General features: G+C 60.2%; 1 protein-coding gene across 2 annotated transcripts in view; it reads right to left on the reverse strand.

The window, feature by feature from the left end:
- The window catches only part of Col26a1 (collagen type XXVI alpha 1 chain), a 125,266-nt gene that overhangs the window by 5,981 nt on the left and 105,787 nt on the right, over window positions 1-13,498 (reverse strand). For both annotated transcript variants that reach the window (XM_077106090.1, XM_077106089.1), the window contains exons 4-6: window positions 6,659-6,720; window positions 2,179-2,332; window positions 404-502 (exon numbers count right to left, since the gene is read on the reverse strand). In XM_077106090.1, the coding sequence (XP_076962205.1) occupies window positions 404-502; window positions 2,179-2,332; window positions 6,659-6,720 (315 nt within the window). The remainder of the gene's footprint in view (window positions 1-403; window positions 503-2,178; window positions 2,333-6,658; window positions 6,721-13,498) is intronic.

A 13,498-nucleotide genomic window follows, 5' to 3' on the forward strand; every position in this document is an offset into this window, starting at 1 on the left:
CCTTCCCAGCCCAGTGCGGAAGGGACGGGGGCAGCGGGGACAGAGGTGAGGGAGACAGGGACGGCAGCACAAGCAGAGACCCCCGCCGACGCCCGGGGGTCCTCCAGGGAGCTCAGACGCCAAGAGGGGGCTCCCAACCTTGACCAGCGCCACCCCCAGGGACTCGGGAGGAGACGAGGGGTCCTAGAGGTTGCTTCAGTGGCCGAGAACAAGCCCCTGATCCTGGCACTGGCCGCCCTCACCCAGGGTCCCTGCAGTCCCTCTCCCGACAGCCCAGGGTGTCCGACAGGGAGGGGATGGAGGAAGGAGGAGTCCGGGCTGCCTGTGGGGCAGGGGACACCTCTGCTGCCAGGGCAGGGGATGAACAGCCCTTTCCTCCTGTGGACTAGGGAGGGGACCTTACCTGGAGGTCCCACTGGGCCCTTCTCTCCTGCCTGGCCCCGATCACCTTTGGAGCCCGGGGGACCTGCAGGCCCTGGTGGCCCAGTCTGCCCTGGGGGCCCTAGGAGAGAGGGAGATGAGGCCTGAGACTCGGGGCCCTGTGTCCCGATGGCTCCGAGCCTGACCACAGGGGGTGTGAGGTCTCGCCAAGGTCACAGAGCCACGGGTCAAGGTCACAGAGCCACGGGTGGCTCAGGTCTCTGCACTCCAGGTCCCGTCCTCTTGCCCTACTATCTCCCTGCTCGCGGTCAAATACGGGGCTTGTGGTCTCCAGGCCCTGGGGCTGGACCAGAGTGGGGGGTGGACACGCTCTCTGGCCCCTTGTCCCTCTGGGCTTGCTGATTCGGTGGAAGGACTTGCTCTGCCTCTCGGTGCCCTTCCTGTTCCCGCTGCACGGTGACTCCGGGTGACTCTGTAGTCTGGGAGCAAGGGCTTGGGTGGGGGCTGCCGGCTCCTGGGAGCCCCACCTGCCTCCATTCCAGGGGGCCAGCTGGGAGGACGTCCAGGTGCCACCATTTGTAGTGTGCGCCTGCCACCTTGTGGCCATTTCAGGAACTGCATGTTCCCGGGTGAGAAAGGCAGGGGCCTCCCAACACCCACCTAGAGGGCTTGGGGTCTGGGTCCTCTGAGGACGGAGGCCCCCTCTTCCTCAGTCCCAGAAGAATGAGGTCATGGGGCAGTGTCCTGGGCATGAGACCCTGGGGGCAGTGGCTCAGGGCGCAGGCCACCCAAGTGTGATGCCCCACCCTCCTCATGGCAGCCTGCCCCGGCCACCTGCCCCGGCCACCTCCCACCAGCTCTGGCTCCTTTAGAAGGACGCAGGGCATCTGCTTCTCCCCAGGAAAGGCCGCTGGAAGCCACCTGGGGATCTGCCCTCCCTGTCCCTCTCCTGTCTCCCTTGTCAGAATAAGGACAGAGGAGGTGAAGGACAGGCGGGTGCCCAGAGCAGAGTCTGGAGGCTCCACTGGGAGAGGAGAGCCAGCGAGTGTGTTCCCTCCAAAGGGCTGAGGTGGGGCTGAGGCTTATCATAGCAAAATGCTGGTGACCCAAGGCGAGTCACCTAACTTCTCTGAGCCTCGGTTTTCTCCTCTGTAACTAAGACTCACAAGCTTTGTGCACAGCTTAGAAAGGGAATCTGTCCTGCCTATGAAATACTCAGTAACTGGCACAGCGTGCACCCTGACCGTCACAGGGCCCCAGCCATATTGACAGGTGCTGGCTAAACATCTCCCCAGGACACACACCCCAGCGGAGTGCCCAGTCCTGACAACTGTCCCTGTGACTGCAGCTGTTCCTATGCTCTACAGCCCGAGGGCCGAGCCGAGAGCTCAGGTAGAATCTGCAGGGAGGACGTTTTGCCCTTGACTTTAAAGTAGGACAAGAAGACAGGGTGACAGATGTCCTCCCGTTCTGGGGACTCTCTGGGATGTGGGCAGGGCCTTTCACAAGGTGGAGCTGAGCAGGGATGGGCCGGGCGGGGCTGGTGGCCCAGGGCAGGCGCTCTGAGGACCAGTGGCTGGACGGCAGGACAGTAAGGAGGGGTGGCAACTGCGGCAGACGGCAGAGTCCAGGCTGGGCCTCAGCAGCTGCCAGGTGCCTCCCCGGCCCCCACGGCCATGGCTCAGCTTTTCCAAGCGTCACCTGGGCCTGTTGGATGCCTATTTGTGGAGGTGCCTGGGGGCCCTTCCCGGGCCTCTGGGGCAGGCCAGCCCACCCCGCCCCGCTGGCCGCACTCACCGGCTGGGCCCGTGGGCCTTCTCCTCTGGGGCCCCGGGTGAGCCAGGGGGATGGCGCCCGGCAGGAAGTCCTCACTCCAGGGCGGGGTGCTCTGCGGGGCCGGCAGGCCGTTGTCCGGGCCCGAGGGCTGCTCTGCTGCCTCCAGCAGGAGGACCTGGCCGGGAAGGGCAGAGGGTCAGGCCCACTGGCCACCAGGGATGCGTGTGTGCAGCGTCCTGTCCCACGGGACTGCAGCTGTCCCCTTCTGCAGCGGCTGGTCATGACTCTTAGCGGGACCACGGATCCCTTTGCCCTTCCTCCATTAGGAAGGACCCCAAGGCCGGCCCTTCCTGGGCAGTGCCCCAGAGGGGACAGTGTGTGTGCCTTTTGTCCCCGCCACTGTCTGGCTGGGCCCCTGAAGTGGCCGGCTGGGAAGATGGGTGGGGGGAGGGGGAGGGGAGAAGGAGGAGGAGGGGAGGAGATGGGTGAAAGGATGGGAGGGAGGGGGAGGGGAGGAGATGGGTGGAGGGAGGGGGAGGGGAGGGGAGGGGAGGGAGGGGGAGGCAATGAGGAGGGGTGAATGGTCCCGTCTTGTGCATGGGCTCCAGGGTCCTATCCAGGGAGACGGGTGGCTGCAGCTCCTCAGGACTGGCCTGGAGCACAGCCCTGTCCTCTGTCCCAGTCAAGGACAGCAGTGACCTGGGGCCTGGGGAGCGAACTTCCCCTTAAATCTCCTGGGAGCCAAGACTTAGGCCCCACAGTCCCTGCTGTCCCCAGAGAAGCCAGCAGGGGGCGCTGCGAGCCTGGGCTGGGAGCAGTGGCCAGGCATCCTGAGAGCCCCGCGCCCTCCAGGGTAGGGCCTGGGCAGAGGGGTGCTGCGTTCCTCACAGCGCTCAGGCTGGCCGGGCTGTCACGGGGCGCAGTTGTGGAGCAGCCCCCTGGGAAGTTCAGCAAGTGGGGGCCCCTCCTCCCCACCCCCAACCGGGGCCACTTCTCTTTCTGGTCCTTATAAGATCCCATGAGACAAGGTCGCTGGTCACGTCGCACATGAAGTGGAAACAGAAGCTCAGAGAAGTCAAGTGACTTGCCCAAGGTCACACAGGGAGGGCTGAGGGACCCAGTGCCTCCCCCACCAGACCACAGATTGTCCCACCCACGGCTCAGCCACCTCCTGGGCCAAGCTTCATGGAGTCACCAAATAGGGAGCAGCTTGCTGAGCTCAGGGTGGACCCCAGGCTCCTGGCCCCGGGACCCCCCCAAAGCAGAAAGGGGCTCCAACTGCTGAGCACCGTTGGCCGGTCAGCCAAGGCCAAGGTCGGGCTCTACGGAGGAGCCATGGCCGGGGGTGCAGGAGGTGGACCAGGGCAGCCGTGTGAGGGCGGGAACAGGGGACGGGCCAGGACAGCGGGCGAAGGCTGCTCCCCCATTGGTGCCCTGCTGCTGGGGACAGCAGGACGTCCACTCAGCAGACAGGGGCAGGCCGGGGGTGCCGGGGACAAGCACAGTCAGGGTGGGCTGAGTGGCAGCATCCTGGAGGGACCTGAGTGTTGGTGCCAAGGTGGAGCCACCTGAGGGGGACACGGGCAAAGGGCAGCAGAGGGAGGTGGCCCTGGTGTCCTTGGTACTGGCTCCAGCCGCTGTCCCAGCAGTCTGGCCTGGATGTCCCCCTTCCTGAACTCCTCTCCCCCGGCTCCGCCAGCCACAGAGCACAGATCTGGGCACCCTCCTAGAGAAGCGACCTCGTCCCTGCCCTGTATGAGCTCACCGGCGGGTGGCAGTGGGTGTGGGCACTCAGCCCAGGAAACCCAGACCCAGCCTGGGTGGCAGGGACCCTGGTGACGTCACTGTGGTCCAGCTGCCTGGCCAGGCCACCACCCTCCTACACAGAGCCTGGCTGAGCTCTGAGACTGCTGTGGCCCCCACCGAGGGAAGTCCCTTCAAGTGGTCCCTGAGGTCAGGCTGTAAAGTGCGGGGGAGGAGTGGACGAGGGCAGGCACCGCCCAGGGCCCCGCAGCCTTCTCAGGACAAGAGGGTGGTGGGAAGGGAAGACGAGGTGGACCCTGACGGCTGCCTGGCCCCCAGCTGCCCCTTCTTCCCTTGTTCCAGAATGTCCACCTGTGCGTGTGGCCCAGAGGAGGAACCATGACTGGCCCCAACCAGTTACAACAATCCCCTTCTGCTTGGTCGGGTACTCAGTTTCCCAGTTCCCTTGCAACTATGAGGTGGTCTTACAGCCAGCCCAACGCTGGCCCGTGGAACATAATGAGTCTTTGGGGTGCTTTGTCTCACTGTCTACTTCCTGCCTTTTAACACTGAACACTGTGAGAGGATGTGATGCCTTAAGCTGCAGCAGCCACTTTGTCACTATGAGACACCAAATGTGAAGACAAAAACTCATTCCTTAAGGGAGTATGGGTAGGAAAGAGGCCATGAAGAGCCTGGTTCCCAAGATCCAGAGGCAGTCCTGAGGCCACCTGCTCCTGGGCTTCCTGGGGAATAAACATCCTCATGGATAAGCTACCACTGGCTGTTCTCGGTCACGTGTGTCCTTTCTGACACCCAGACGGGCCTTGTCTGAAGCAGCAGGAGCCCCAGTCTCCAGGCCTCAAGGTGGTGGCTCTCTTGGGACAGCCACCTGCCTCCTGGCTTCTGACCCCGACCTGGGGTCTTCCTGCCTGGCGGCTGCCCTGGGCCCAGCAGGGAGGTGAGACGGGTTGCAGCTGGGGAATCCAGGCAACTGTCTGGAGGAGGACGGCTGCGGGGCTGGGCCCCTCTCCCTGGCCCGCCTCTGCACGCCCTCCCTGGCCCCCACCAAGAGCCGTCCACCCTGGACCTGCCTCACAGTGACCTGGGGGGGCAGGAGGTGGCCCCAGCCTCCCTGGTCCCTGGAGCCGGCAGGACCCAGAGTGGGGGGTTGCCAAGGCCTGGGACAGAGGACCTGGCTCCTCCTTGACCCCTCCTCTGTCCTCTGTCCCTGCCACCAGCCCCCTGCCCTGCCCTGCACTGGGGCGCTGAGGCCGGGGGCAGGGGGGGGTCTGTGGGGCTGGGAGGGCCCCAGGATGCTCATGGCAGGGGCAGGGTGGGCCCAGGTGGGGGGGACTCGCTGGCTCAGCGCCAGGCCCCCAGGAACTGTGACTTCTAACACCTGAGGGCTGGGCAGGGCCAGGCTGGCCGCCAACTCTCCTCTGCGGCAAAACGCCGAGGTGTCAGGCGTGGAAACTGTCCACCAGGCCGGCCCCGCCTGCCCTGGAGTCCAGCGCCAGGTCCCTAGCGTAGCCCATCTCGGCTGACCCGGGCCTGGCTCCCTGAGCCCTGACCCCAAGTGCTACTGTCCCCTGGAGGGCAGCCGGTCACCCCCACCCCTGGGCCTGCGCCTGGGGGCCTGCTGACCTGCAGAGGGCACGGGACCCAGCAGACGTGAGTGGCCTGGGGTCCCCCACGTCCTACGCTGACCCTCATGAGTGCAGGCGCCTCCGACTGCAGGTCCCTAGTGGTCACTCCGGCCCCCGCCAGCTGGTCCTGCCCAGTTCCCTCCTGGCCTCGCTCCTGCCCCGGCCTCTGCAGGGCCAGGCCACCGTGGTAGTCCCCACTGCTCCAGGAGGCCCCACGGGACTTGGAGGCGGCCTCAGCTGTGTCCCCCGGGCCTGCCCTCTCCAGGTCCCTCTAGCTAATCACCAGTGCCTGCTTTAGAGGCTGCCGTGTGTGGAGGGGCCAGGGCAGGTGCTGCTGGTTTGCCCCACGGACGCCCTGGCCGCACAGGCTGGGGTTTCTGGCTGCGGGCACCTGTGACTCTGCCCAGCCCCTTCTGTGGCCCCAGGAACGTACTCAGCAGGTGGGCAGAGGTGGGCAGGCCGGAGGGACAGGGACTAACGCTGCTGAGGAGCCTCCGGTGTGGGCAGGAGAGGCTGCTTGGCCTCACCCTCCCGAGCGGGCGGCTCCAACACACAGCCCCCACCTGGCTGAGTGGCAGGTGCCCCACGGGTGGCCCACAATGTCCTGAGCACACTCCCTCCGTCCCCACCCAGCGCTGCTACCGCCACTCCCAAACAAAGCTCTGGCTCTTGACAGAGTCCCTCTGCCCCTGGGGATCCACCCAGGACCTGCCCGTGTCCCTGGGTGCCCCACTGAAGGCGGGCAGCTCTGCCCGATCCCCTGTGCCCAGCCCCAGGGCAGGCGGTGGGCAGAGGGGGCAGAGCCGGAGCTGGGCACCCCCGGGGGTCCACCCGGCAGCCCCAGGGTCTGGGGCTCTGTGCCACTCGTCCTGCCAACACCCAGCCTGCTGCCTGGGACCTCAGATCCCTTGCCTCCCCCTCCCCCTCCCCCTCCCCCTCCCCAGGAGGCTGGTCCAGCCCAAGCAGGTTCCCTGGGGCCACCCAGCAGCACCCAGCGGCTAGGTCTGTGCTGCTCAGGCTGCTGGGCTCCTGGGCTGGGTCCGCCTCGCCACACCCAGCAAGTGCCCCTCCCTCCCAGCTCCCCGCGCCCAGGCTCCCCCCTCTCCGACCTTGGCCTCCAGCGTGGTCAGCCGCTCACTCATGTCACTCAGCCGGGTACAGTTCATGCATTCTGAAAGACAAGGGGAACCAACGGTCAGAACGTGGATCCTGGGGAGGGGGCAGCCAGGCCCAGGGCGGCCTCTGCAGTCAGGCAGGGAGGCCTGGAAAACTCCTGCTCGACCTTCAGAGCCTTCTGCTCAAGGCCCCTCCTCCACGCAACCCGCCAGACCTGAGCCCCGGCACAGCCGTCACTGCACAGTGTGAAGTGCGCCTCTGGGCCAGGCACCCAGCAGCTCAGGGGACACCGCAGCCTGTGGATGCCACAGGGTGGGGGTCTCTGGTCTCGGGGGCCAACACAATATCTGATCATGGGTGAGAAAATGGTAACAGTCTGGGGAAGGAGCTGAGCCGGCAGACACGGGTCACTAGGGCTAGAACAGGTGCCAGGCGGTTAGGACAGAAGGATCTGGGTACATCACGGGGACAGGGGACGTTGAGGCCAACGTGGATGGGGTCAGACAGGGAGGACATCCTGAGGGGAGGCAGCTCAGGGGAGGCCTGAGAGCTGCAGGGTGGTGGCCAGGTTTGGTGAGGCTGCAGGAGAGCGAGGACAGGGCAGAGTCTGCAGCCCACACACTGAGACCCAGGAGGTGCCCGGGGCCTAACGCCCAGGCACAGCAGTGCCCAGGAGCCAGCGGGTGGTGCTGGAGGGTTTGGGCAGGTAAAAGGCCAGATGTGCATGTCAGAAGCTCACCCTGAGCCCTCTGTCCGCCGGGCAGGAGCTTCCTGGGCTGCAATTATGTATCAACGTCTGTTTCCCTGCGCTGGGCAGACAGAGGGTTCAAAGCGGCTCTGAAGAGCTGTTGCTCTGGAACTCAAGGGTGGCTTTGCGTCCTCTGTGTCCTCCCTTCAGTTCAAAGCCTGACTCTGGCTGCCACCGTCCACGGGACCTTGGACTCCCGCGTGGGACCTTGCTAACTTCCTTGCTCTGAAATGGACCCCACGAGGAGTCCTGGGGCCATGAAAGGGGTGGTACAGATTGTGTCCTCTGGGGATGTCCAGAGGAGGACACCGGCCTGCCGTCCCCCCAGCCCTAGCTGGTCTCCAGGAAGGAGCCCTGAGAACTCCAGGGGACCCCCGCACCCCTCCCTTCTGCCCTTGTCTGCACCAAATTAGTGGTTTATAAGCATTTTCTGGGAATAAAACTCTCCCCTCCCCTCATAAAACCTTGTCAGCCACCCGATACATAAAACAGATTAAAGACCGAGGTATAAACACTGAACAGGGAAACAACTAGAGGAATGTATACAGTTGTCTGATGCCGGGACCCGAAGGGACTTTAAAAAGGACACGCAGTGGGGGCGGGGGTGGTCTTCTGGTTTAACATGGTGGATTGAACACTCATGTTCCCCTCTGGTCCCTCCCAGGACTGGGAGGTAAACAAATCCAGAGTAGAAAACCCACCAGCACAAGAGAAAGACAGCGCAGGGTCCCCCTCAGCAAAGGAACCGTCTGGCACGCGCACCTGGGATCCCAGGGGCTCGGGAGGCCGAGGCCGGAGGCCGTGTTCAAAGCCAGCCTCAGCAACTTAGCTAGGCTCTGAGCAACTCAGTGAGACCCTGTCTCTAAATAAAATTTGAGAAAGGGCTGGGGATGTGGCTCAGTGGTCAAGCACCTCTGGGTTCCATCCCTGGTACCAAAGAGAAAAAAAAAAGATTCAAAGGACATTTTGCAAGATGGAGTGCATCAGGCGCCCAGACCCAGGCTAGCAAAACTGAGGAGGGATGGGAGGTGGGAACCACTGGGCCCTCGGGAGGCTGGGGAAGCCCCAGGTGGAGAGGGGAGAGGTCCGCTCTGGGGAATGGAGACCTGCCCCAGAGGAAATGCCCGTCGAAGTGACATTCGGAGAGACCTCTGACACAACAGCCGAGTCCCAAGAGACAGCCTCCATGGGTCGTGGTCACCAAGGCCCTGGCGCGTGGCGTGTTCCTCTCACATTCCTGCAGCCAGGCACTCTGGGCTGCTGTAAGAAGCCGTGTGGAGCCAGGTGAGGTGGCACACGCCCGTCATCCCAGGCACTCGGGAGGCTGAGGCCAGAGGATCGAAAGTTCAGAGGCCAGTCTGGGCAACTTAGCAAGACCCGGTCCCAAATTTAAACAAGGCAGGGGGTTGGGCTGGGGGTGTAGCTGAGTCATAAAGCAACCCCAGGTTCAGTCCTCAGTAGAAGGGAGGAAAAGCCCCTTAATGGGGACAGGCAGGGTTCAAAAGGAGCAGGGTCCCATTGCCTACCCACCCATTCCCCATCCACCCACCCCAGGGCCCCCCAACCCCCCTTCAGTCACCTGGAGGTCCCATGGATGTTCAAGAAGCCCTCTGGGGCCCTGTGTCAGCACGGAGGGGTGACAGGTCGGCAGGGCCGGGTGCCTGCTCTCAGGGGCTGACTCTTTGGGGAGCAGAGGTTCACGACCCACCCCCCCCCCAGCAGCCTCATCTTTCTGGGCAGCCTGGTGATGCTGTAGCTGGGCTGCAGCCCGCCCTGCCCACACCCCAGGGCCAGCAGGAAGAGGCCGCGGTAGATGTGGGAGGTGGAAGCTGGAGCCAGGCGGGTCCACCCGGGCGGGGCACAGGGCAAACCGCACATTCTGGAGGCCTTAAGGGGCTGTTTCCAGGATCTTAGGCAACAAACAGGACCCCCTGCAGGGGGCAGGTCAGTGGAGGGAGGGGGCATTGGGCTTTTTCTGGAAAGTGCTCTGGGCAGGGGCCCAGTTGGCTCTGGCACCCGGCAGCCTGCTTGGCAGGTGAGGAGCAGTTGGCTGTCAGCAGGCTCAGAGGGGCCAGCTCCCCAGCCTCAGCGAGGCCCAGGAGGCCCGGCTCAGCCTCCCCGTGCCACCCGCCCGGGCAGGCGCTCCAGTTCCGCAAGGTTTACGGCTCCCCTGGCATCTGCCACCGACAGGCAATTAAAGCCTGTTTGTTTTAACTTTCTCTAATTAGTAGTTGGAGCCGCGGAAACATGGAGAGGGCGCAGGTGGGGCCAAGCCTGCCCCCCGGCTCTGGGACAGGCAAGGCCCTCCCAGTGGCTCAGGCCTCAGTTCCCTTGCTGTGATGTGGGCTGTCACTTGCTGGGATTCTGAGGTCCCCAAGTTCCCCCAGCAGCTTCCGGAGCACAGGTGGGTCCCTGGGCACCTGGCAGTACAGGACGCTTCCTGGAGTCCAGAAGGCGCAGAGATTTGCCAATTGTGTATATCAGAAATTTGGACGGCTGACCAGTGAGTGTGAGTGAGTGTGTGTGTGTGTGTGTGTGTGCATAGATATATATGGGGGGGGGGGCATGGTCAGTGGAAAGAGAGCCATGGAGGCCTGATCCAGGCTGACTTACTTGTGGCTTGGGGAGCCCCTGCCCGGGCCCACCTCTGGCTCCCCATCTGTAAAAGGGCCTCCGGCCTCGGGGTCCTGGGATTCTGCCACCTGTGCCCTGGTCCTCATCCTCTCACCTGCAGTCTGTGCCCACCCATGCCAGGACAGTGCTGCCAGCTCGCCTGCTGTTGGCCTGCTGCGGCCACTTGGGCTCCTCTCCTGGAGCTCAGGACCCGCCTTCGCCATGAGACTGGACTCCTGAGACTGGGCCCAGAGAGGGGCTCTGGCTGCCTCAGGGAACCAGGGAAGCCTGTGTCCCGGGACACCAGGGCCATGACCCTGATGGGGCAGCCAGGGTGCACTGTGGCTTTGTCCCCAGAGGCCAGTTCTCTCTGTGAGAGGTAGCTGAGGGAGGTCTGCAGGCAGGGGTGCATGCAGGACGGTGTCACCAGCAGGACACCTCAAGCTGGGACCAGCTAAAGGAGATGCTTAAAACTGGGGAGACTCCAGCTGCACCACACCCTTCCCATTGGGCCACACCCTCCAGCTCTGCCACACCCTTCCCATTGGGCCACACCCTCCAGCTATGCCACACCCTTCCTGTTGGGCCACACCCCTCCAGCTCTGCCACACCCTTCCCGTTGGGCCACACCCCTCCAGCTCTGCCACACCCTTCCCATTGGGCCACACCCTCCAGCTATGCCACACCCTTCCCGTTGGGCCACACCCCTCCAGCTCTGCCACACCCTTCCCATTGGGCCACACCCTCCAACTCTGCCACACCCTTCCCATTGGGCCACACCCTCCAGCTCTGCCACACCCTTCCCATTGGGCCGCACTCCTCTAACTATACTATGACTCTTCCCATTGGGCCTTGGCCACCCGCCTCTGCTGGGCCGCGCCCCTTTCTTCCCAGGGGTACCGCTCCTGCCCGGACACACCGTCTGAATTTCGCCCAGTCTCCAAGCCCTGAGACATGCAGTTCCTCCCTCAGGACCGTCCTATTCCCTGCCTCCTTCTTTGTCTCAGTCCATCCGCATCCTTGAAAACACAGCTCTGGCCCAGCCAGAAAAATGCTATGGCAAACAGGAGGGTGGCTCGGGCCACCGTGGCCATCTCTGAGGAGAATGGCTGGACCCCCATTACTACACTCAGGGAAGGGGGAAGCCGCAGAGCAGGGCCAGTGTCAGGGCTGCGTTCTGCAGTAGAGGAGCGCGGGGGGGGGGGGGGGAGCCTCTGGGTGCTCTGGCCACCTTCTCACTCCAGTGTGAATTCAGCAGAGCTGCCATCAGCAGCAGGGGTCCCCAGAACTCTTGCTCCAACTGCCCCCCAGAGAGCTGCAGCGAAGCTCCGCCACACCCTCACGGTCATAGGATTCCTCTCTGGGGAACCTGAGTGGCCCAGGAGAGAAGATCTAGAGAGGCCCTGACTCTGGGGCCAGAAGCCTCTGCAAGGAGCCCATGGAAGACAGGCCTGCCTCGTCCACGGAGTTCAGGTCCCAGGGACTTCAGCAGGAGCAGACAAGGAGACAAGGGAGACGAGGACCAGAACAGCGAAGGACAACACAGGGAGAAAGCAAACTCCAGAGGACGAGTGAATAGAAGAAAACTGAAAAACAAACAAACTCAAAAACAAACCATCTCAAAAACCACAATGAAAAGATCACAACTGTATTTGGTATCCTTAGAGAAAAAGAAGAGATGGCATCCCTGGAACCACAGGAACTGTTTGGAAAGAACCTTCAAAAACCAAAGGTGCACTTTCAGGGGGAAAAAATACTGATCTAGAAGAAATAAAAGAATTAGGACATAAAGAAAATTTCTACAAAATTCAAAAAAAGAAAGATGTGAAAAGTAGAGAAAGAGAAAAGAAAATTGGAGGGATAATGAAGGAGACCCAACATCGACAATGAAGGTTCCAGAGAAAGAAACCAGAAAAAAAAATGGAGGGAAAAAAAGTTTCAAATAAATGATCCAGAAAGGTCACCTAAAAGGAAGGACATAAATTTGCAAATTTAAGGAACGAATAAAGGGTTGGACAGAAAAAACAACTCACACCAAAAAGTGCAACGTCACAAAATTTTAGAATCGCAGAGAAAACCCTAAACACTTCCAGAGATAAAACAAGGCCTGGGGAAAATGTCTGGAATCAGTATGGCAATTGGACATTTGTACAGCAACAGTGGAAGATGGAAGACAGTGGCGCCTAATCGAGGAAGGGGATTTCCTGGCTAAGATTCTGTACCCAGCCCAACTATCCCTTGAGATTTGAGAGTAGACACAAAGGCATTTTGACACATGCACAGCTTCAAAACATTTCTATTCCACATGCGTTCTCTGAGAAAGACATCAAAGGATGTGCTCCACCAAAACAAGGTAGTAAACTAGACAGAGGAAGACAAAAATTATGGAGATGCAGAAAGGAAGTTCAACATAGGAGAGAGACCAAGGAGTATTCTGGGAAGGATATAAAATGCCTTTTATATAAAATGCCTCTTATCATAGGATAAGAGCAGAGAAGAGTACCAGGAACACAACCAGACACAAGACAGAAAGTTCTAGAAAAGTCAGTGTCTGATGTATGTGAACATATTGAAGGGAAAATTAAAATTCTTTTGGAAAACCTGGTAATATGCTAAATGATACTATATATCCATGACATTGTGTTGTCTACAAAACTAGACAAATTTTTAAAAAATCTATTTACTCCCAAGAAAATGGAAAAGCATCAGTGCAAATATATCACTTACTTCTTTATTATATTGTATTCATTGCCCATTCATCTAACCCACATTGTGATATAGTTATTTGAGGGGATTGGAAGAGAAGAAGACATAAAATAGGGGTCAGGTGTTAAAAAATAAAAAGGGACAGGGTATTCCACAGGAGGACAACCAAAAATTTCTAATATCAAAAGAAGAAAGAAGAAAAACAGCAATATGTAGGAGTAGTTAAGCATTGTGTTTGGTCTCTCCAAAAGCTTGATTCTAGGGCATGAAGGTTAAGGGTAGGCAGGAATGCAGGGGACTTCTCTCTTTTCATTGTAACCAAAACCTGAACAGCTGAGCTACATCTCCAGCCCTACATGGTATACTTTACTTTGGTTATTTTTATTTTTTGGTGGTAGGGATTGAAATCATACTGAGCCATGCTTTGCCACTGAGCTATACTCCTGTCCCTACGATATAATTAAATTTCTTAACTTGGGAAGGAAAAAAAAAACCATGGAACACACTCACGATGGTATGTGACAAATATATAAAATTGGATGTGTATTCTGTTTATAATTACATCAAAGATGGATCGTCAGGGGATGGAAGGAAACATGGAAAAAATAAAAATAGTTGCAGTGGTAGGATTATGGGTGAGTTTTTCCCTTGTTTTTCTAGAAATTTCTGGGTGATGTTATAGTGTTTTGGCTCCATTTCTTGGTCTAAAATTAGGGCCAACCATCCCCACCTAATTAGGGTTGCTGTGCAGGGTGGGGGGAGCCGG

Source organism: Callospermophilus lateralis, chromosome 19 (genome assembly GCF_048772815.1).
Source record: "Callospermophilus lateralis isolate mCalLat2 chromosome 19, mCalLat2.hap1, whole genome shotgun sequence".
Lineage (NCBI taxonomy): Eukaryota > Metazoa > Chordata > Mammalia > Rodentia > Sciuridae > Callospermophilus > Callospermophilus lateralis.